We start from the raw sequence: 24368 nt of genomic DNA on the forward strand, positions 1-24368 counted from the left end.
AGGGGGAGTGCTGCTCAGCGTGAGGTAATACAGTAGGGGGAGCGATTCTCAGCGTGAGGTAATACAGTATGGGGAGTGCTGCTCAGCGTGAGGTAATACAGTAGGGGAGTGATGCTCAGCGTGAGGTAATACAGTAGGGGGAGTGCTGAGGTAATACAGTAGGGGGAGTGCTGAGGTAATACAGTAGGGGGGAGTGCTGAGGTAATACAGTAGGGGGAGTGCTGCTCAGCGTGAGGTAATACAGTAGGGGAGTGCTGCTCAGCGTGAGGTAATACAGTAGGGGAGCGATTCTCAGCGTGAGGTAATACAGTATGGGGAGTGCTGCTCAGCGTGAGGTAATACAGTAGGGGGAGTGATGCTCAGTGTGAGGTAATACAGTAGGGGGAGTGCTGAGGTAATACAGTAGTGGGGAGTACTGCTCAGCGTGAGGAAATACAGTAGTGGGGAGTGCTGCTCAGCGTGAGGTAATACAGTAGAGGGGAGTGCTGCTCAGCATGAGGTAATACAGTAGAGGGGAGTGCTGCTCAGCGTGAGGTAATACAGTAGAGGGAGTACTGCTCAGCGTGAGGTAATACAGTAGAGGGGAGTGCTGCTCAGCATGAGGTAATACAGTAGTGGGGAGCGGTTCTTAGCGTGAGGTAATACAGTAGGGGGAGTACTGCTCAGCGTGAGGTATTACAGTAGAGGGGAGTACTGCTCAGCGTGAGGCGTGAGGTAATACAGTAGAGGGGAGTGCTGCTCAGCATGAGATAATACAGTAGGGGGAGTACTGCTCAGCATGAGGTAATACAGTAGGAGGGAGTGCTGCTCAGCTGAGGTAATACAGTAGAGGGGAGTGCTGCTCAGCGTGAGGTAATACAGTAGGGGGAGTGCTGCTCAGCATGAGGTAATACAGTAGGGGGAGTGCTGAGGTAATACAGTAGAGGGGAGTGCTGCTCAGCGTGAGGTAATACAGTAGGGGGAGTGCTGCTCAGCGTGAGGTAATACAGTAGGGGAGCGATTCTCAGCGTGAGGTAATACAGTCATGGGGAGTGCTGCTCAGCGTGAGGTAATACAGTAGGGGAGTGCTGCTCAGCGTGAGGTAATACAGTAGGGGAGTGCTGAGGTAATACAGTAGAGGGGGCTGCTGCTGAGGTAATACAGTAGGGGGGGAGTGCTGAGGTAATACAGTAGGGGGAGTGCTGCTCAGCGTGAGGTAATACAGTAGGGGAGTGCTGCTCAGCGTGAGGTAATACAGTAGGGGAGTGCTTCTCAGCGTGAGGTAATACAGTATGGGGAGTGCTGCTCAGCGTGAGGTAATACAGTAGGGGGAGTGTGCTGCTCAGTGTGAGGTAATACAGTAGGGGGGCTGCTCAGCTGAGGTAATACAGTAGTGGGGAGTACTGCTCAGCGTGAGGAAATACAGTAGTGGGGAGTGCTGCTCAGCGTGAGGTAATACAGTAGAGGGGAGTGCTGCTCAGCATGAGGTAATACAGTAGGGGAGTGCTGCTCAGCATGAGGTAATACAGTAGTGGGGAGTGCTGCTCAGCGTGAGGTAATACAGTAGGGGAGTACTGCTCAGCGTGAGGTAATACAGTAGAGGGGAGTGCTGCTCAGCATGAGGTAATACAGTAGGGGGGAGCTGTTACAGTAGGGAGTGCTGCTCAGCGTGAGGTAATACATAGGGGACAGTAGGGGAGTACTGCTCAGCGTGAGCGTGAGGTATTACAGTAGAGGGGAGGAGTACTGCTCAGCGTGAGTGCTGCGTGAGGTAATACAGTAGAGGGAGTGCTGCTCTGCTCAGTAATGAGATAATACAGTAGGGGGAGTACTGCTCAGCGTGAGCGTGAGGTACAGTACAGAGGGGAGTGCTGCTCAGCATGAGGTAATACAGTAGTCAGGGGAGTGCTGCTCAGCGTGAGGTAATACAGTAGGGGAGTGCTGCTCAGCATGAGTTAATACAGTAGGGGGAGCGTTTCTCAGCGTGAGGTAATACAGTAGTAGGGGGAGTGCTGCTCAGCGTGAGGTAATACAGTAGGGGAGTACTGCTCAGCGTGAGGTAATACAGTAGAGGGGAGTACTGCTCAGCGTGAGGTAATAGAGTGCTGAGAGGAGTGCTGCTCAGCATGAGGTAATACAGTAGTGGGGAGTGCTGCTCAGCGTGAGGTAATACAGTAGGGGGGGGAGTACTGCTCAGCGTGAGGTAATACAGTAGGGGGAATGCTGCTCAGGGTGAGGTAATACAGTAGGGGATTGCTGCTCAGCGCTGAGGTAATACAGTAGTGGGGAGTGCTGCTCAGCGTGAGGTAATAGAGTAGGGGGAGTGCTGCTCAGCGTGAGGTAATACAGTAGGGGAGTGCTGCTCAGCATGAGGTAATACAGTAGGGGAGCGGTTCTCAGCGTGAGGTAATACAGTAGGGGAGTGCTGCTCAGCGTGAGGTAATACAGTAGGGGAGTACTGCTCAGCGTGAGGTAATACAGTAGAGGGGAGTACTGCTCAGCGTGAGGTAATAGAGTAGAGGGGAGTGCTGCTCAGCATGAGGTAATGCAGTAGTGGGGAGTGCTGCTCAGCGTGAGGTAATACAGTAGGGGAGTGCTGCTCAGCGTGAGGCGTGAGGTAATACAGTAGAGGGGAGTGCTGCTCAGCATGAGGTAATACAGTAGTGGGGAGTGCTGCTCAGCGTGAGGTAATACAGTAGGGGAGTGCTGCTCAGCGTGTGGTAATACAGTAGGGGAGTGCTGCTCAGCGTGAGGTAATACAGTAGGGGAGTGATGCTTAGCGTGAGGTAATACAGTAGGGGGAGTGATGCTCAGCGTGAGGTAATACAGTAGGGGGAGTGCTGCTCAGCGTGAGGTAATACAGTAGGGGGTGTGCTGCTCAGCGTGAGGTAATACAGTAGGGGGAGTGCTGAGGTAATACAGTAGGGGAGTGCTGCTCAGCGTGAGGTAATACAATAGGGGAGTGCTGCTCAGCGTGAGGTAATAGTAGGGAGTGCTGCTCAGCGTGAGGTAATACAGTAGGGGAGTGCTGCCCAGCGTGAGGTAATACAGTAGGGGAGTGCTGAGGTAATACAGTAGAGGGAGTGCTGCTCAGCATGAGGTAATACAGTAGGGGAGCGGTTCTCAGCGTGAGGTAATACAGTAGGGGAGTGCTGCTCAGCGTGAGGTAATACAGTAGGGGAGTACTGCTCAGCGTGAGGCGTGCGGTAATAAAGTAGAGGGGAGTGCTGCTCAGCGTGAGGTAATACAGTAGGGGAGTGCTGCTCAGCGTGAGGTAATAGAGTAGGGGGAGTGCTGCTCAGCGTGAGGTAATATAGTAGGGGAGTGCTGCTCAGCATGAGGTAATACAGTAGAGGGGAGTACTGCTCAGCGTGAGGTAATACAGTAGGGGAGTACTGCTCAGCGTGAGGTAATACAGTAGAGGGGAGTACTGCTCAGCGTGAGGTAATACAGTAGGGGGAGTGCTGCTCAGCGTGAGGCGTGAGGTAATACAGTAGAGGGGAGTGCTGCTCAGCATGAGATAATACAGTAGGGGAGTGCTGAGGTAATACAGTAGAGAGGGAGTGCTGCTCAGCATGAGATAATACAGTAGGGGAGTGCTGCTCAGCGTGAGGTAATACAGTAGGGGAGTGCTGCTCAGCGTGAGGTAATACAGTAGGGGAGTGCTGCTCAGCGTGAGGTAATACAGTAGGGGAGTGCTGCTCAGCGTGAGGTAATACAGTAGGGGAGTGCTGCTGAGGTAATACAGTAGGGGAGTGCTGCTCAGCATGAGATAATACAGTAGGGGAGTGCTGAGGTAATACAGTAGAGAGGGAGTGCTGCTCAGCATGAGATAATACAGTAGGGGGAGTGCTGCTCAGCGTGAGGTAATACAGTAGGGGGAGTGCTGCTCAGCGTGAGGTAATACAGTAGGGGAGTGCTGCTCAGCGTGAGGTAATACAGTAGGGGAGTGCTGCTCAGCGTGAGGTAATACAGTAGGGGGAGTGCTGCTCAGCGTGAGGTAATACAGTAGGGGGAGTGCTGCTCTAATATCATGTTTTATGTGTTCTCCACAGTATCGTCCTCACAAGAACGTACTGAAGAGAATGTGGTGGGAGAATGTACTTGGAGCATGAGTGTGGAGTACGATAGTATGCATATTGAAACACAGCCTGTGTGCTTCCTCCCCAGGGGGTAAAACCACCCTATCGGAATGCTCTGTGTGGACCAGGCCACGCCTCTCTGTTCCAGAACCTGCCCCCCCTGCCGGACTGCAACGATTCGCTGTCTGGGACAATGGTCTACATGGATTGGTCGGCTCCATATGACCAGGGAGGAAGTAGATTAACGAATCACCACACGTCCGCTCCCTCTGGCCCCTCCCACTCGCCATCATCTTCCTCCGATGGAGACGAACCAAACGACAGCAGCCAGTAAGACACCTGTTACACTTACACACACACACACCTGTTACACACACACACCTGTTGCTTATGGTAGTCCATTGTATCCGATGATGACTTCTACTTCTGAGTTAACTGAATTATTTGGTAACTAGAGTCCAATCCAAGATCCACAAACTTTATTTCAGGTGGGGTATGTACAATCTGTGTTGGTGGGGGCAGGCATGGTCGTATGTCTCCTGAGCTGTTTTAGCTGTCTGTGTGCTCCTCTCCTCCTCCCACCTCTGTACACCGCTCTGGCAGAGCTACCGCCAGGCAGCAGAATCCTTTAGGTCTGTGGGTTTGATGTTGCACTTCTTCAGCAACGTTTTTAGCTGGTACTTGTAGAGCTTCATCTGCCCCCCCCCCCTACAGACCGCTGGCCAAGATGTAGCTGGCCCCCCTGCAGACCGCTGGCCAAGATGTAGCTGCCCCCCTACAGACCGCTGGCCAAGATGTAGCTGGCCCCCTGCAGGCCGTCGGCCAAGCTGTAGCTTGCCCCCCCTACAGACCGTCGGCCAAGATGTAGCTGGCCAAACAGGATCTGTTTTGGAGGGGGATCCCTGTTTTGGAAGACCCTGTGTCTGAGTTTCCCGAAGGTCAGCCCACCTCATCAGGATCTGGTTTTGGTGGGTCAGCCCACCTCATCAGGATCTGGTTTTGGTGGGTCAGCCCACCTCATCAGGATCTGGTTTTGGTGGGTCAGCCCACCTCATCAGGATCTGGTTTTGGTGGGCCAGCCCACCTCATCAGATTTTGGTGGGTCAGCTCACCTCATCAGGATCTGGTTTTGGTGGGCCAACCCACCTCATCAGGATCTGATTTTGGTGGGCCAGCCCACCTCATCAGGATCTGATTTTGGTGGGCCAGCCCACCTCATCAGGATCTGATTTTGGTGGGCCAGCCCACCTCATCAGGATCTGATTTTGGTGGGCCAGCCCACCTCATCAGGATCTGATTTTGGTGGGCCAGCCCACCTCATCAGGATCTGGTTTTGGTGGTCAGCCCACCTCATCTGGTTTTGGTGGGTCAGCCCACCTCATCAGGATCTGGTTTTGGTGGGTCAGCCCACCTCATCAGGATCTGGTTTTGGTGGGTCAGCCCACCTCATCAGGATCTGATTTTGGTGGGCCAGCCCACCTCATCAGGATCTGTTTTTTTGTGGGCCAGCCCACCTCATCAGGATCTGGTTTTGGTGGGCCAGCCCACCTCATCAGGTTTTGGTGGGCCAGCCCACCTCATCAGAATCTGGTTTTGGTGGGTCAGCCCATCTCATCAGGTTTTGGTGGGTCAGCCCACCTCATCAGGTTTTGGTGGGTCAGCCCACCTCATCAGGTTTTGGTGGGTCAGCCCACCTCATCAGGTTTTGGTGGGCCAGCCCACCTCATCAGGATCTGGTTTTGGTGGGCCAGCCCACCTCATCAGGATCTGGTTTTGGTGGGCCAGCCCACCTCATCAGGATCTGGTTTTGGTGGGTCAGCCCACCTCATCAGGTTTTGGTGGGTCAGCCCACCTCATCAGGTTTGGGTGGGTCAGCCCACCTCATCAGGTTTTGGTGGGTCAGCCCACCTCATCAGGTTTTGGTGGGTCAGCCCACCTCATCAGGTTTTGGTGGGTCAGCCCACCTCATCAGGTTTTGGTGGGTCAGCCCACCTCATCAGGTTTTGGTGGGTCAGCCCACCTCATCAGGATCTGGTGGGTCAGCCCACCTCATCAGGATCTGGTGGGTCAGCCCACCTCATCAGGATCTGGTTTTGGTGGGTCAGCCCACCTCACCTTTTCATCGAACCAGTCCTGATGTTTCCTACCTCTGTAGCCAATGAAGTGGGTCACTGCCTGATTTAGCACTGAGATAATAGATGCCCACTTCTGGTCCATGGGGTCCTCTGTGTTCAGAAGAGGCCCAGTCTTCTGGTCCACGGGGTCCTCTGTGTTCAGAAGAGGCTCAGTCTCCTGCAGCCTTTCAGTGAGAGAGCTACAAAACTCTTCCTTTTCTGCAGCTTTCTCAAGCCGATATGGTGCAGACGCCTCTTACTGGACTTCTGCTGGAGTTGGGACGTATTCTCACCTGGAGTTTAGCCAGTACCACACCGTGATCTCTCCAGCATTCAGTACCCCTCATGTCACGTGTCAGCAGGACGTCATTAGTGTCAGAACGTCTCACTGTGATGTAGTCAATCAGGGGCCAGTGTTTGGAGCGTGGGGGCATCCATGATGTAGCCAATCAGGGGCCAGTGTTTGGAGCGTGGGGGCATCCATGATGTAGTCAATCAGGGGCCAGTGTTTGGAGCGTGGGGACATCCATGATGTAGCCAATCAGGGGCCAGTGTTTGGAGCGTGGGGCATCCATGATGTAGCCATCAGGGGCCAGTGTTTGGATGCATCCATGATGTAGCCAATCAGAGGCCAGTGTTTGGAGCGTGGGGGCATCCATGATGTAGCCAATCAGAGGCCAGTGTTTGGAGCGTGGGGGCATCCATGATGTAGCCAATCAGGGGCCAGTGTTTGGAGCGTGGGGGCATCCATGATGTAGCCAATCAGAGGCCAGTGTTTGGGCGTGGGGGCATCCATGATGTAGCCAATCAGGGGCCAGTGTTTGGAGCGTGGGGGCATCCATGATGTAGCCAATCAGGGGCCAGTGTTTGGAGCGTGGGGGCATCCATGATGTAGCCAATCAGGGGCCAGTGTTTGGAGCGTGGGGGCATCCATGATGTAGCCAATCAGGGGCCAATCAGGGGCCAGTGTTTGGAGCGTGGGGGCATCCATGATGTAGCCAATCAGGGGCCAGTGTTTGGAGCGTGGGGGCATCCATGATGTAGCCAATCAGGGGCCAGTGTTTGGAGCGTGGGGGCATCCATGATGTAGCCAATCAGGGGCCAGTGTTTGGAGCGTGGGGGCATCCATGATGTAGCCAATCAGGGGCCAGTGTTTGGAGCGTGGGGGGGGCATCCATGATGTAGCCAATCAGGGGCCAGTGTTTGGAGCGTGGGGGCATCAGGGGCCATGATGTAGCCAATCAGGGGCCAGTGTTTGGAGCGTGGGGGCATCCATGATGTAGCCAATCAGGGGCCAGTGTTTGGAGCGTGGGGGCCAGTGTTTGGCCAGTGTTTGGAGCGTGGGGGCATCCATGATGTAGCCAATCAGGGGCCAGTGTTTGGAGCGTGGGGGCATCCATGATGTAGCCAATCAGGGGCCAGTGTTTGGAGCGTGGGGGCATCCATGATGTAGCCAATCAGGGGCCAGTGTCTGGAGCGTGGGGGCATCCATGTTTGGAGCGTGGGGGCATCCATGATGTAGCCAATCAGGGGCCAGTGTTTGGAGCGTGGGGGCATCCATGATGTTTTATATTGGTTCTTCAGCTGGAACAAGGTGCCAGTGACGATGAGATCATGATCAGCACAGAGTTAGCAGTCTCACGCCGTTCTCATTGACCTGGCCAACACCATGCCTACCCAGCACACCGCTCCATATCCTGTTGTTCTGTCCCACCCTTGCGTTGAAGTCACCCAGCAGAAACATCTTGTCATTCCTGGGGATGTAGTGAAGGGCCTCATCAAGTGAATGGTAGATCAGTCCTTTGCCTCATTTTCAGATGGTAACGTTTGTGCACTAGACGTGTCACATGCACCCTGCGGTTGCCCCCCCACCCCCCCACCACACACACACACACACACACACACACACACACACACACACACACACACACACACACACACACACACACACACACACAACTCATAAGTTATATCACTAGCCACTTTAAACAATGCTACCTAATATAATGTTTACATACCCTACATTATTCATTTCATATGTATACGTATATACTGTACTCTATATCATCGACTGCATCCTTATGTAATACATGTATCACTAGCCACTAACTATGCCACTTTGTTTCCATACTCATCTCATATGTATATACTGTACTCGATACCATCTACTGTATCTTGCCTAAGCTGCTCTGTACCATCACTCATTCATATATCCTTATGTACATATTCTTTATCCCCTTACACTGTGTATAAGACAGTCGTTTTTTTTTGTTGGAATTGTTAGTTAGATTACTTGTTGGATTATTAATGCATTGTCGGAACTAGAAGCACAAGCATTTCGCTACCCTCGCATTAACATCTGCTAACCATGTGTATGTGACAAATAAAATTTGATTTGATTTGAAGGTCTGTGTGCTGTGATGTTGCTACTGTTACTATAACATTGTTTTAGTCTTAGTTAGCACTAACTCTCTCCCTCTCTTCTCCCCCCCACTAACCCTCTCACTCTCTCCCCCTCACTAACCCGTTCTCTCCTCCTCTCTCCCCCTCACTAACCCGTTCTCTCCTCCTCTCTCCCCCTCACTAACCCGTTCTCTCTCTCTCTCCTTTCTCACTAACCCTTTCTCTCCCTCTCCCCCCTCTCTCTCCTCCTCTCCCCCTCACTAACCCGTTCTCTCCCCCTCACTAACCCGTTCTCTCCTCCTCTCTCCCCCTCACTAACCCGTTCTCTCCTCCTCTCTCCCCCTCACTAACCCGTTCTCTCCCCCTCTAACCCATTCTCTCTCTGCTCTCTCCCCCTCACTAACCCGTTCTCTCTCCTCTCTACCCCCTCACTAACCCGTTCTCTCTCCTCCCCCTCACTAACCCGTTCTCTCTCCTCCCCCTCACTAATCCCCCTCTCTCCCCCTCTCTCCCCCTCTCTCTCCCCTCTCCCCCTCTCTCTCCCCTCACTAACCCGTTCTCTCCCTCTCTCCCCTCACTAACCCGTTCTCTCCTCCTCTCTCACCCGTTCTCTCCTCCTCTCTCCCCCTCACTAACCCGTTCTCTCCTCCTCTCTCACCCGTTCTCTCCTCCTCTCTCCCCCTCACTAACCCGTTCTCTCCTCCTCTCTCACCCGTTCTCTCCTCCTCTCTCCCCCTCACTAACCCGTTCTCTCCTCCTCTCTCACCTGTTCTCTCCTCCTCTCTCCCCCCCTCACTAACCCGTTCTCTCCTCCTCTCTCTCCCCCTCACTAACCCGTTCTCTCCTCCTCTCTCCCCCTCACTAACCCGTTCTCTCCTCCTCTCTCCCCCATCACTAACCCGTTCTCTCCTCCTCTCTCTCCCCCTTCACTAACCCGTTCTCTCCTCCTCTCTCCCCCTTCACTAACCCATTCTCTCCCTCTCTCTCCCCCCATCACTAACCCGTTCTCTCCTCCTCTCTCCCCCCTTCACTAACCCGTTCTCTCCTCCTCTCTCCCCCCTTCACTAACCCGTTCTCTCCCTCTCTCCCCCCTCACTAACCCGTTCTCTCCTCTCTCCCTCTTTTCACTCTTTCAGCCATCTGACAGACAAGTCCTCCGCGTGGGACGATCCGGCCAGTCAGGGGAGTGGAGGGGATGGTTCCCACGGTAATGGGAGCGGGTCCAACATTCCATCGCTGTTGTCAATGGCGACGCGGAGTCACATGGACATAACCACGCCCCCTCTGCCTCAAATCAGCGCTGAGGTGTTGAGAGTAGCAGAACACAGACATCGCAGAGGACTAATGTATCCAGAGATATACCACATACTGACCAAGGTAACACAGGACTGATGTATCCACAGATATACCACATACTGACCAAGGTAACACAGAGGACTGATGTATCCACAGATATACCACATACTGACCAAGGTAACACAGGACTGATGTATCCACAGATATACCACATACTGACCAAGGTAACACAGAGGACTGAGGGATGAGAGAATGAGGATCACTAAGATCACACAGGACACCAGATAGAACAGACTGACCCCCTGGCACATAGACTATAGCAGCATAGATACTGGAGACTGAGACAGGGGTTTGGGATGCTGTGGCCTTGTCCAAAGTTACCCCCGGACAGGGCCAATCAGGCAGGATATAAACCCACCCACTTTGCCAAAGCACAGACCACCAACTTACTACCCTGAGACAAGGCCAAGTATAGCCCACGAGGATCTCCACTGCTCGAGCCAGAGGGGAGCAAGACCGGACAGGAAGATCACATCAATGACTCAACCCATTCAAGTAGAGAATAGCGGGGGAAAAAGCCTGGCAAGATGTGATGCTCCCCTCCTAGGGACGGCATGGAAGAGCACTCATAAGCCAATGACTCAGCCCTCATGATAGGGTCAGAGGCAGAGAATCCCAGTGGAGAGAGGGGAGCTGGCCAGGCAAAGACAGCAGGAGACTGAGTCTCTCACATGGATAGGCAGACCATTTCATAAACATTTATCTTTGTAGGAGACAGCCCTGCCTCCAGCTTAGAAATTCTAGGGACAATAAGGAGGACTGTGTCTTGCGACCGTACGTGTAGATACAGTGCATGCTGAAAGTATTCAGACCCCTCAACTTTTTCCAAATTTCATTACACCCTTATTCTAAAATTGATTACATTTTTTTCACTCAACACAATACCCCATAATGACAAATCAGAAATGTTTTTTTAAACATTTTTGCAAATGTATATTAAATAAACTGAAATATCATATTTACATAAGTATTCAGACCCTTTACCCAGCATTTTGTTGAAGCACCTTTGGCAACGATTACAGCCTTGAGTCTACTTGGGTATGACAGTACAAGCTTGGCACACCTGTATTTGGGAATTTCTCCCATTCTTCTCTGCAGATCCTCTCAAGGTCTGTCAGGTTGGATGGGGAGCGTCGCTACACAGCTATTTTCAGGTCTCTCCTGAGACGATCAGTCGGCTTGAACTCCAGGCTCTGGCTGGGCCATTCAAGGGCATTCAGAGACTTGTCCCGAAGCCACTCCTTCATTGTCTTGGCTGTGTGTTTAAGGTCATTGTCCTGTTAGAATGTGAACCGTCGCCCCCAGTCTGAGGTCCTAAGTGCTTTCATCTAGGATCTCTCTGTACTTTGCTCAGTTCATCTTTCCCTTGATCCTGACTAGTCTCCCAGTCCCTGCTGCTGAAAAACATCCCCACAGCATGATGATGCCACCACCATGCTTCACCGTATGAATGGTGGCAGGTTTCCTCCAGACGTGACGCTTGGCATTCAGGCCAAAGACTTCAATCTTGGTTTCATCAGACCAGAGAATCTTGTTTCTTATGGTCTGAGAGTCCTTTAGGTGCCTTTTGGCAAACACCAAGTGGACTGTCATGTGCCTTTTACTGAGGACTGGCTTCCTCCTGGCCACTCTACCATAAAGGCCTGATTGGTGGAGTGCTGCAGAGATAGGAGAATCTTCCAGAAGGACAACCATCTCCACAGAGGAACTCTGGAGCTTTGTCAGAGTGACCATCGGGTTCTTGGTCACCTCCCTGACCAAGGTCCTTCTCCCCCGATTTCCAGGCGGCCAGCTCTAGGCGGCCAGTCTTGGTGGTTCCAAACTTCTTCCATTTAAGAATGATGGAGGCACTGTGTTCTTGACGTTCAATGCTGCAAAAATTTTGGTCTCCTACCCCAGATCTGTGCCTCGACACAATCCTGTCTCTGAGCTCTACAGACAATTATTTTGACCTCATGGCTTGGTTGTTGCTCTGACATACACTGTCAACTGTGGGACCATATATAGACAGGTGTGTGCCTTTCCAAATCATGCCCAATCAATTGAATTTACCACAGGTGGACTCAAATCAAGTTGTAGAAACATCTCAAGGATGATCAATGGAAACAGGATGCACCTGAGCTCAATTTCAAGTCTCATAGCAAAGGGTCTGAATTCCTACAGTACCAGTCAAGGTTTGGACACACCTACTCATTCAAGGGTTTCTCTTCATTACATTTTTTTTTACATTGTAGAATAATAGTGAAAACATCAACTATGAAATAACACATATCAAATCATGTAATAACAAAAAAAGTGTTTGACAAATAAAAATATATTTTATATTTGAGATTCTTCAAATAGCCACCCTTTGCCTTGATGACAGCTTTGCATACTCTTGACATTCTCTCAACCAGCTTCACCTGGAATGCTTTTCCAACAGTCTTGAAGGAGTTCCCAAATATGCTGCTTTTCCTTCACTCTGCTGTCCAACTCATCCTTAACCATCTCAATTGGGTTGAGGTCAGGTGATTGTGGAGGCCAGGTCATCTGATGCAGCACTCCATCCCTCTCCATCTTGGTCAAATAGCCCTTACACAGCCTGGAGGTGTGTTTTGGGTCATTGTCCTGTTGAAAAACAAATGATAGTCCCACTAAGCGAATGAAAAACTAATTTGAATGATTCCACCTAAGTGTATGTAAACTTCCGACTTCAACTGTATATAAGGTATTTATAAGGTATTTATATTTTGTTTTCTTATTTACATTTAGACACTTTTGTTTGACCTGTTTCTCTGTCATTATCTGGTGTGTAGATTGAGGGGTGAAAAAATGATTTCATACATTTTATATTAATACTGTAAGAAAATGTGAAAAAAGTGAAGGGGTCTGAATACTTCCCGAATGCACTGTATATTATGTTGGGAATAGTCCGTTATAAATTCCTCTGTCCGTCTAACTTCCAGCTCTGTCTGAACAATTTGCACATTCGGATCAAAGATGTTAATGTCATCACCCCTTTTGAGTTTCTTTGCTCATATATTTTATCCCCCCAGTCCTTTTCCCAAACAATTATTTTTAAAATAATTGAATGAGTTCCCTGGCAATAATAGATATTATTTTCCTTCTCTTTTAGCCAGGTAAATACTGACCGTCTTTTCTTAATATCTGCTAAGCCATTACAATTTTAACTGGCTATATTTTTTCACCATTTACCATAATGTGATACAGTTTTCAATTCTGTTGATCATATTATATGTTTGTAAGCCATTAGAAAGTAGCATACTGATTGAGTGTCCATATAGCGGTACCATTTGCACTGCTACTGAGTAAAGCTCCAATTGTTCTCCACTATTCCACCTGCTAAATGCTCCCCCCATCCCAATTTGGGTTGTCATCCCAGTGACTGGCAGACCCCCCCTGTCCAGCTGGATCCCAGGTCGTCCCAGTGACTGGCAGACCACCCCTGTCCAGCTGGATCCCAAGTCGTCCCAGTGACTGGCAGACCACCCCTGTCCAGCTGGATCCCAAGTCGTCCCAGTGACTGGCAGACCACCCCTGTCCAGCTGGATCCCAGGTCGTCCCAGTGACTGGCAGACCATCCCTGTCCAGCTGGATCCCAAGTCGTTCCAATGACTGGCAGACCACCCCTGTCCACCTGGATCCCAGGTCGTCCCAGTGACTGGCTGTCCACCTGGATCCCAGGGACTCTGAGAGATCGGGCCCCATCCTTTAAAAAGAGCCCACAGTGCCACCCACAGAACAGAAGCAGATTAATTGCCAAAAGCGTTTCCAACACCCTCACCTCGATTGTATTGCATACAGTTTTTTTCAGGCTCTGACCACGTTTACCTTTGTCTTGGCTGCATATACGCTACTTATACTTGGCCTATAAAACAGGAGGACTTCTCCTTAATGCGAGGGTCGACCTCAAGTAGTTTGCATGCCCAGAGAGACAAGGGCACCCTGCCGTTAGCTCGTTTTGGGGGCAGGCTACTGTTGGGGGGTCCCGGCTTAGAGGACAGAGCCTGGCTGAGACAGAAGGATGAAGGAGGGAGCTAGTGGACGGGTTAAAGCTGGGCTGAATGACCAGAGGTAGGTTGCTGTAGTAACCGAGACTCCAGTGGAGGAGGTGAGTACCGGGTCTGTGGGGAAAGGTAAGCATGCTGGCGGGCCTGAGGAGGAGGTGAGTACCAGGTCTGTGGGGAAAGGTAAGCATGCTGGCGGGGCCTGAGGGAGCCAAACAGAAGATGGGGGAGAAGAAAAGTGGCAAAAAGAGTGTGAAATATCCTGTAATTGGGGAGGAAGCCCTGATCAGGGGAGAAGTACGGGGGGGCGAGGTGCCTGTGTTGGGGGGGTGGTACTGTGTCATTGACTTTACTAAAGACAGGAATACTGAGGAGCTGCATTTGGGCTCAGCAGGTTTGTTGAACGATGTTCTGAATCAGTTCTGTCTAGGTGACACATGGAGAACTAAGTATCCTACCTCAAAGCCGTATACGTGGGTGAAGGTGGTTGTGGGTAGGGTGAGCGCAGCTCGTTTGGATCATATCTATACAGAAGAATGAGAGCAATAGGCTAGTGAGGGCCTCCATTCTCCTTTGGGTTTTCAGACCATCCTGTTTCCATGGCACAGTTCTGTTTTACCAGGGCCCTGGGAGACTTCCTATTGGCTCAGCTCTGTTTCACCAGGGCCACGGGAGACTTCCTATTGGCTCAGCTCTGTTGACTTCCCATTGGCTCAGCTCTGTTTCACCAGGGCCACGGGAGACTTCCTATTGGCTCAGCTCTGTTTCACCAGGCCCTGGGAGACTTCCTATTGGCTCAGCTCTGTTTCACCAGGGCCCTGGGAGGCTTCCTATTGGCTCAGCTCTGTTTCACCAGGGCCCTGGGAGGCTTCATATTGGCTCAGTTCTGTTTCACCAGGGCCCTGGGAGACTTCCTATTGGCTCAGCTCTGTTTCACCAGGGCCCTGGGAGACTTCCTATTGGCTCAGCTCTGTTTCACCAGGGCCCTGGGAGACTTCCTATTGGCTCAGCTCTGTTTCAACAGGGCCCTGGGAGACTTCCTATTGGCTCAGCTCTGTTTCACCAGGGCCCTGGGAGACTTCCTATTGGCTCAGCTCTGTTTCAACAGGGCCCTGGGAGGCTTCATATTGGCTCAGTTCTGTTTCACCAGGGCCCTGGGAGGCTTCCTATTGGCTCAGCTCTGTTTCACCAGGGCCCTGGGAGACTTCCTATTGGCTCAGCTCTGTTTCACCAGGGCCCTGGGAGGCTTCCTGTTGGCTCAGCTCTGTTTCACCACGGCCCTGGGAGACTTCCTATTGGCTCAGCTCTGTTTCACCAGGGCCCTGGGAGACTTCCTATTGGAGGGGTGGGGCTGCAAGATAATCTATCTGAACTACGCAGGGACCTAGAGGAGAGGGTAACTGCTGTTATGGGGAGATGAGGGAGTCTGATGGGTGTCATCTGGAGGTGGCTCCTCTCCCTAGTGTCATCTGGAGGTGGCTCCTCTCCCTAGTGTCATCTGGAGGTGGCTCCTCTCCCTAGTGTCATCTGGAGGTGGCTACTCTCCCTAGTGTCATCTGGAGGTGGCTACTCTCCCTAGTGTCATCTGTGGAGGTGGCTACTCTCCCTAGTATCATTTGGAGGTGGCTCCTCTCCCTAGTGTCATCTGGAGGTGGCTCCTCTCCCTAGTGTCATCTGGAGGTGGCTCCTCTCCCTAGTGTCATCTGGAGGTGGCTCCTCTCCCTAGTGTCATCTGGAGGTGGCTACTCTCCCTAGTGTCATCTGGAGGTGGCTCCTCTCCCTAGTATCATTTGGAGTGGCCCCTCTCCCTAGTGTCATTTGGAGGTGGCCCCTCTCCCTAGTGTCATCTGGAGGTGGCCCCTCTCCCTAGTGTCATCTGGAGGTGGCCCCTCTCCCTAGTGTCATCTGGAGGTGGCCCCTCTCCCTAGTGTCATCTGGAGGTGGCCCCTCTCCCTAGTGTCATCTGGAGGTGGCCCCTCTCCCTAGTGCCATCTGGAGGTGGCTCGTCTCCCTAGTGTCATCTGGAGGTGGCTCGTCTCCCTAGTGTCATCTGGAGGTGCTGTAAGTCTAACTAACATACCAGTACATACTGCTGTAATGATATGCTACGTGGTTCATAAGGACAGCGTAGTTAACTAACATACCGGTACATACTGCTGTAATGATATGCTATGTGGTTCATAAGGACATCGTAGCTAACTAACATACCGGTACATACTGCTGTAATGATATGTGGTACTGTTCGTAAGAATAGCGTAGCTAACAAATTGTCAGCCAATATAATGTTTAACTTAACTTACTTGAAAGGTAATTACTTTATTACGTTGCTCAACGCTGTGTTATCATTTGTGATAATTAGTTAAAGCAATGAATTTCTATCCGCTCTCGTCGGACTTCGGCTGCATATTTTCCTCAATTTTCTTCAAATCTGAAAATGTTCTGAAGCCACGTCCAGTTTAGAAATAGTTGCATTATGGGCCCTAAATCACGGAAATAGTGTCCACTGCTTGTATACTTCGTATTTTGGTGAATGTAGTACGACATCATGGAACCTTTTGGATACTATGTCCATACTATGACCAATAAGCATTCTACTTACTAACCTCACTATTTGTGATGTAAATTGAGTATTCAAACTTCAGCTTCTTATGACAGACAACTCATTTTCCATCTCCTTTACCCGCACTAGCTCTCTCCTCATGGTGGCCTTTACCTCCTCCAGAGCTGTGGTAAGACTCTCTCCTCATGGTGGTATTTACCTCCTCCAGAGCTGTGGTAAGGCTCTCTCCTCATGGTGACCTTTACCTCCTCCAGAGCTGTGGTAAGGCTCTCTCCTCATGGTGGCCTTTACCTCCTCCAGAGCTGTGGTAAGACTCTCTCCTCATGGTGGCCTTTACCTCCTCCAGAGCTGTGGTAAGACTCTCTCCTCATGGTGGCCTTTACCTCCTCCAGAGCTGTGGTAAGACTCTTTCTCAGCTCCTGGACAGAGCTCTTCAACTGGGTCCTGCGCTGGTTGATCTGGTCCTGTAGAAGTGTCTGGGCTGGTGGTGGTGTAGCTGGGGGCTGCTCCTTCAGCTCAGTAACCCATACCTCTAACAGAGCCAGCCTGTCTCTCAGTAGTCTGGAGGTGGTGTAGCTGGGGGGGGAGCCTGCTCCTTCAGCTCAGTAACCCTTACCTCTAACAGGCTGATGGTGGTGTGGTCTTGGCTCTGGTGGTCGTAGGCAGGCAGGGGAGAGGATGGTCCTGTTGAGTTTATCTGGGCCTGAGCTCCTGTTGTTGGAGAGCCTGAGGTAAGGGGAAGTCCTGCACAGAAGAGCTGAGTGCAGCCTCACTGCCCTGGGCCATGACAGTGTCCATTCCGGTACACGTTTACCGGCACGTTTACTGGCAGAAACCTGTTTTCCTGGTCTTTTTCCATGTCCTCAAAAATGTGGATTTGCCTTCCCTGGCAGAGGCCTTTCTTTGTATGGCTGAAATGCCTGGTTACAGCTGTATGCCAGGCAGTAGTGTGGTCTGTAAAATAACAGGTTCGTAACAGTCTGTTGTGTGAGCAGTCGGCAAAGAAGGTTTCCGGGTTCTCCTCCAGAATTCTGTGTTTCAAATGGATTCTTCCCTTCTCTGATTTTATTTCTGCTGGAAATGTTAAAAAAACTGAGGCAGCGCTAGCAGCAGAGAAAGACTTCCCCCTCTTTCTCTGCTGCTAGCGCTGCCTCAGTGGCCATGTTGCTCTGGATACCACCAGGTAACAGTTGGCGCAAGCCAGTAAACTAGCTAACAATTTAACATTTGGCTAGCTAGCACGATTAAGATTGGCAGTGTGAGTTAAAAGACTAATTGTTTTCTCCTGTGTACAATTTAATTACCTATATATTTTTTGCTAATTTAATCTTGTAACTTTCTGGTTGTTAAGAGTGAGATTAACAAATCAGGAGATGTTCGTCTGCATGACTGCATCTTTCTCTCTCTCTCAGGGAGAGATGAAGATGGCGGTGTGTATAGAAGATGATTGTAACAGTGAAATGCCTCCAGCCTCTCTGCTGTTCAGAGCAGCCAGACAGTACAGCTATGGGGTCCTCTTCAGCCTAGCCGAAACACACCGACACCTCGAGAGACTCGCCATGAGCAACAGAGGACCCCTCGAAGGTGAGGGAAGGAGGAAGGGGAAAGAGTTGGGCTAGTGAAAGATGAATGATTTTAATTCCAATTGAAGCATTAGGTTTTTAATTGTCTGCTTTGTCTAGCCTGGTCAGCTGTCTGCTTTGTCTAGCCCGGTCACCTGTCTGCTCTGTCTAGCCCGGTCACCTGTCTGCTCTGTCTAGCCAGGTCACCTGTCTGCTCTGTCTAGCCAGGTCACCTGTCTGCTCTGTCTAGTCTGGTCACCTGTCTGCTTTGTCTAGTCCGGTCACCTGTCTGCTCTGTCTAGTCCGGTCACCTGTCTGCTCTGTCTAGTCCAGTCACCTGTCTGCTTTGTCTAGTCCGGTCACCTGTCTGCTTTGTCTAGTCCGGTCACCTGTCTCTTTGTCTAGTCCGGTCACCTGTCTCTAGTCCGGTCACCTGTCTGCTTTGTCTAGTCCGGTCACCTGTCTGCTTTGTCTAGTCCGGTCACCTGTCTGCTTTGTCTAGTCCGGTCACCTGTCTGCTTTGTCTAGTCCGGTCACCTGTCTGCTTTGTCTAGTCCGGTCATCTGTCTGCTTTGTCTAGTCCGGTCACCTGTCTGCTTTGTCTAGTCCGGTCACCTGTCTGCTTTGTCTAGTCCGGTCACCTGTCTGCTTTGTCTAGCCCGGTCACCTGTCTGCTCTGTCTAGCCCGGTCACCTGTCTGCTCTGTCTAGCCCGGTCACCGGTCTGCTCTGTCTAGCCCGGTCACCGGTCTGCTTTGTCTAGCCTGGTCTGCTTTGTCTAGCCTGGTCTGCTCTGTCTAATCCGGTCACCTGTCTGCTTTGTCTAGTCCGGTCACCGGTCTGCTTTGTCTAGCCTGGTCTGCTCTGTCTAGTCCGGTCACCGGTCTGCTCTGTCTAATCCGGTCACCTGTCTGCTTTGTCTAATCCGGTCACCTGTCTGCTTTGTCTAGCCCGGTCACCTGTCTGCTCTGTCTAGTCCGATCACCGGTCTGCTTTGTCTAATCCGGTCACCTGTCTGCTTTGTCTAGCCTGGTCTGCTCTGTCTAGTCCGGTCACCGGTCTGCTCTGTCTAATCCGGTCACCTGTCTGCTTTGTCTAGCCTGGCCTGCTTTGTCTAATCCGGTCACCTGTCTGCTTTGTCTAGCCCGGTCACCGGTCTGCTTTGTCTAGCCTGGTCTGCTTTGTCTAGTCCGGTCACCTGTCTGCTCTGTCTAGTCCGGTCACCTGTCTGCTCTGTCTAGTCCAGTCACCTGTCTGCTTTGTCTAGTCCGGTCACCTGTCTGCTTTGTCTAGTCCGGTCACCTGTCTGCTTTGTCTAGTCCGGTCACCTGTCTGCTTTGTCTAGTCCGGTCACCTGTCTGCGTTGTCTAGTCCGGTCACCTGTCTGCTTTGTCTAGTCCGGTCACCTGTCTGCTTTGTCTAGTCCGGTCACCTGTCTGCTTTGTCTAGTCCGGTCACCTGTCTGCTTTGTCTAGTCCGGTCACCTGTCTGCTTTGTCTAGTCCGGTCACCTGTCTGCTTTGTCTAGTCCGGTCACCTGTCTGCTTTGTCTAGTCCGGTCACCTGTCTGCTTTGTCTAGTCCGGTCACCTGTCTGCTTTGTCTAGTCCGGTCACCTGTCTGCTTTGTCTAGTCCGGTCACCTGTCTGCTTTGTCTAGTCCGGTCACCTGTCTGCTTTGTCTAGTCCGGTCACCTGTCTGCTTTGTCTAGTCCGGTCACCTGTCTGCTTTGTCTAGTCCGGTCACCTGTCTGCTTTGTCTAGCCCGGTCACCTGTCTGCTTTGTCTAGCCCGGTCACCTGTCTGCTTTGTCTAGCCCGGTCACCTGTCTGCTTTGTCTAGCCCGGTCACCTGTCTGCTTTGTCTAGCCCGGTCACCTGTCTGCTTTGTCTAGCCCGGTCACCTGTCTGCTTTGTCTAGCCCGGTCACCTGTCTGCTTTGTCTAGCCCGGTCACCTGTCTGCTTTGTCTAGCCCGGTCACCTGTCTGCTCTGTCTAGCCCGGTCACCGGTCTGCTTTGTCTAGCCTGGTCTGCTCTGTCTAATCCGGTCACCTGTCTGCTTTGTCTAGTCCGGTCACCGGTCTGCTTTGTCTAGCCTGGTCTGCTCTGTCTAGTCCGGTCACCGGTCTGCTCTGTCTAATCCGGTCACCTGTCTGCTTTGTCTAATCCGGTCACCTGTCTGCTTTGTCTAGCCCGGTCACCTGTCTGCTCTGTCTAGTCCGATCACCGGTCTGCTTTGTCTAATCCGGTCACCTGTCTGCTTTGTCTAGCCTGGTCTGCTCTGTCTAGTCCGGTCACCGGTCTGCTCTGTCTAATCCGGTCACCTGTCTGCTTTGTCTAGCCTGGCCTGCTTTGTCTAATCCGGTCACCTGTCTGCTTTGTCTAGCCCGGTCACCTGTCTGCTCTGTCTAGTCCGATCACCGGTCTGCTTTGTCTAATCCGGTCACCTGTCTGCTTTGTCTAATCCGGTCACCTGTCTGCTTTGTCTAATCCGGTCACCTGTCTGCTTTGTCTAATCCGGTCACCTGTCTGCTTTGTCTAGTCCGGTCACCTGTCTGCTTTGTCTAGTCCGGTCACCTGTCTGCTTTGTCTAGCCTGGTCTGCTTTGTCTAGTCCGGTCACCTGTCTGCTTTGTCTAGTCCGGTCACCTGTCTGCTTTGTCTAGTCCGGTCACCTGTCTGCTTTGTCTAGTCCAGTCACCTGTCTGCTTTGTCTAGTCCGGTCACCTGTCTGCTTTGTCTAGTCCGGTCACCTGTCTGCTTTGTCTAGTCCGGTCACCTGTCTGCTTTGTCTAGTCCGGTCACCTGTCTGCTTTGTCTAGTCCGGTCACCTGTCTGCTTTGTCTAGCCCGGTCACCTGTCTGCTTTGTCTAGCCCGGTCACCTGTCTGCTTTGTCTAGCCCGGTCACCTGTCTGCTTTGTCTAGCCCGGTCACCTGTCTGCTTTGTCTAGCCCGGTCACCTGTCTGCTTTGTCTAGCCCGGTCACCTGTTTGCTTTGTCTAGCCCGGTCACCTGTCTGCTTTGTCTAGCCCGGTCACCTGTCTGCTTTGTCTAGCCCGGTCACCTGTCTGCTTTGTCTAGCCCGGTCACCTGTCTGCTTTGTCTAGCCCGGTCACCTGTCTGCTTTGTCTAGCCCGGTCACCTGTCTGCTCTGTCTAGCCCGGTCACCGGTCTGCTTTGTCTAGCCTGGTCTGCTTTGTCTAGCCTGGTCTGCTCTGTCTAATCCGGTCACCTGTCTGATTTGTCTAGTCCGGTCACCGGTCTGCTTTGTCTAGCCTGGTCTGCTCTGTCTAGTCCGGTCACCGGTCTGCTCTGTCTAATCCGGTCACCTGTCTGCTTTGTCTAATCCGGTCACCTCTCTGCTTTGTCTAGCCTGGTCACCTGTCTGCTCTGTCTAGTCCGATCACCGGTCTGCTTTGTCTAATCCGGTCACCTGTCTGCTTTGTCTAGCCTGGTCTGCTCTGTCTAATCCGGTCACCTGTCTGCTTTGTCTAGCCTGGCCTGCTTTGTCTAATCCGGTCACCTGTCTGCTTTGTCTAGCCCGGTCACCTGTCTGCTCTGTCTAGTCCGATCACCGGTCTGCTTTGTCTAATCCGGTCACCTGTCTGCTTTGTCTAATCCGGTCACCTGTCTGCTTTGTCTAATCCGGTCACCTGTCTGCTTTGTCTAGTCCGGTCACCTGTCTGCTTTGTCTAGTCCGGTCACCTGTCTGCTTTGTCTAGCCTGGTCTGCTTTGTCTAGCCCGGTCACCTGTCTGCTCTGTCTAGTCCGATCACCGGTCTGCTTTGTCTAATCCGGTCACCTGTCTGCTTTGTCTAGCCTGGTCTGCTCTGTCTAGTCCGGTCACCGGTCTGCTCTGTCTAATCCGGTCACCTGTCTGCTTTGTCTAGTCCGGTCACCTGTCTGCTTTGTCTAGTCCGGTCACCTGTCTGCTTTGTCTAGCCTGGTCTGCTTTGTCTAATCCGGTCACCTGTCTGCTTTGTCTAGCCCGGTCACCTGTCTGCTCTGTCTAGCCCGGTCACCTGTCTGCTCTGTCTAGCCCGGTCATCTGTCTGCTCTGTCTAGCCTGGTAACCTGTCTGCTCTGTCTAGCCTGGTCACCTGTCTGCTCTGTCTAGCCCGGTGACCTGTCTGCTCTGTCTAGCCCGGTCACCTGTCTGCTCTGTCTAGCCCGGTCACCTGTCTGCTCTGGCCTGGTCACCTGTCTGCTCTGTCTAGCCTGGTCACCTGTCTGCTCTGTCTAGCCCGGTCACCTGTCTGCTCTGTCTAGCCCGGTCACCTGTCTGCTCTGTCTAGCCCGGTCACCTGTCTGCTCTGTCTAGCCCGGTCACCTGTCTGCTCTGTCTAGCCCGGTCACCTGTCTGCTTTGTTTAGTCCGATCACCGGTCTGCTTTGTCTAATCCGATCACTGGTCTGCTTTGTCTAATCCGGTCACCTGTCTGCTTTGTCTAGTCGGTCACCTGTCTGCTTTTTCTAATCCGGTCACCTGTCTGCTTTGTCTAGTCCGGTCACCTGTCTGCTTTGTCTAGCCTGGTCTGCTTTGTCTAATCCGGTCACCTGTCTGCTTTGTCTAGTCCGGTCACCTGTCTGCTTTGTCTAGCCTGGTCTGCTTTGTCTAATCCGGTCACCTGTCTGCTTTGTCTAGTCCGGTCACCTGTCTGCTTTGTCTAGCCTGGTCTACTTTGTCTAACCCGGTCACCTGTCTGCTTTGTCTAGCCCGGTCACCTGTCTGCTTTGTCTAGCCCGGTCACCTGTCTGCTTTGTCTAGTCCGGTCACCTGTCTGCTTTATCTAGTCCGGTCACCTGTCTGCTTTGTCTAGTCCGGTCACCTGTCTAGTCTGGTCACCTGTCTGCTCTGTCTAGTCCGGTCACCTGTCTGCTTTGTCTAGCCCGGTCACCTGTCTGCTTTGTCTAGTCCGGTCACCTGTCTGCTTTGTCTAGTCCGGTCACCTGTCTAGTCTGGTCACCTGTCTGCTCTGTCTAGTCCGGTCACCTGTCTGCTTTGTCTAGTCCGGTCACCTGTCTGGTCACCTGTCTGCTTTGTCTAGCCCGGTCACCTGTCTGCTTTGTCTAGCCCGGTCACCTGTTTGCTTTGTCTAGCCCGGTCACCTGTCTGCTTTGTCTAGCCCGGTCACCTGTCTGCTTTGTCTAGCCCGGTCACCTGTCTGCTTTGTCTAGCCCGGTCACCTGTCTGCTCTGTCTAGCCCGGTCACCTGTCTGCTCTGTCTAGCCCGGTCACCGGTCTGCTTTGTCTAGCCTGGTCTGCTTTGTCTAGCCTGGTCTGCTCTGTCTAATCCGGTCACCTGTCTGATTTGTCTAGTCCGGTCACCGGTCTGCTTTGTCTAGCCTGGTCTGCTCTGTCTAGTCCGGTCACCGGTCTGCTCTGTCTAATCCGGTCACCTGTCTGCTCTGTCTAATCCGGTCACCTGTCTGCTTTGTCTAATCCGGTCACCTCTCTGCTTTGTCTAGCCTGGTCACCTGTCTGCTCTGTCTAGTCCGATCACCGGTCTGCTTTGTCTAATCCGGTCACCTGTCTGCTTTGTCTAGCCTGGTCTGCTCTGTCTAATCCGGTCACCTGTCTGCTTTGTCTAGCCTGGCCTGCTTTGTCTAATCCGGTCACCTGTCTGCTTTGTCTAGCCCGGTCACCTGTCTGCTCTGTCTAGTCCGATCACCGGTCTGCTTTGTCTAATCCGGTCACCTGTCTGCTTTGTCTAATCCGGTCACCTGTCTGCTTTGTCTAATCCGGTCACCTGTCTGCTTTGTCTAGTCCGGTCACCTGTCTGCTTTGTCTAGTCCGGTCACCTGTCTGCTTTGTCTAGCCTGGTCTGCTTTGTCTAGCCCGGTCACCTGTCTGCTCTGTCTAGTCCGATCACCGGTCTGCTTTGTCTAATCCGGTCACCTGTCTGCTTTGTCTAGCCTGGTCTGCTCTGTCTAGTCCGGTCACCGGTCTGCTCTGTCTAATCCGGTCACCTGTCTGCTTTGTCTAGCCTGGCCTGCTTTGTCTAATCCGGTCACCTGTCTGCTTTGTCTAATCCGGTCACCTGTCTGCTTTGTCTAGTCCGGTCACCTGTCTGCTTTGTCTAGTCCGGTCACCTGTCTGCTTTGTCTAGCCTGGTCTGCTTTGTCTAATCCGGTCACCTGTCTGCTTTGTCTAGCCCGGTCACCTGTCTGCTCTGTCTAGCCCGGTCACCTGTCTGCTCTGTCTCTGCTCTGTCTAGCCTGGTCACCTGTCTGCTCTGTCTAGCCTGGTCACCTGTCTGCTCTGTCTAGCCCGGTGACCTGTCTGCTCTGTCTAGCCCGGTCACCTGTC

General features: G+C 52.2%; 1 protein-coding gene across 1 annotated transcript in view; it reads left to right on the forward strand.

The window, feature by feature from the left end:
- Positions 1 to 24368, forward strand: part of LOC112222422 (constitutive coactivator of PPAR-gamma-like protein 2) — a 130521-nt gene that overhangs the window by 33115 nt on the left and 73038 nt on the right. The window contains exons 7-9 of the mRNA XM_042304355.1: positions 4150 to 4391; positions 9715 to 9955; positions 17914 to 18085. Of these exons, the coding sequence (XP_042160289.1) occupies positions 4150 to 4391; positions 9715 to 9955; positions 17914 to 18085 (655 nt within the window). The remainder of the gene's footprint in view (positions 1 to 4149; positions 4392 to 9714; positions 9956 to 17913; positions 18086 to 24368) is intronic.

The sequence above is a fragment of the Oncorhynchus tshawytscha genome, linkage group LG22 (assembly GCF_018296145.1).
Source record: "Oncorhynchus tshawytscha isolate Ot180627B linkage group LG22, Otsh_v2.0, whole genome shotgun sequence".
NCBI lineage: Eukaryota > Metazoa > Chordata > Actinopteri > Salmoniformes > Salmonidae > Oncorhynchus > Oncorhynchus tshawytscha.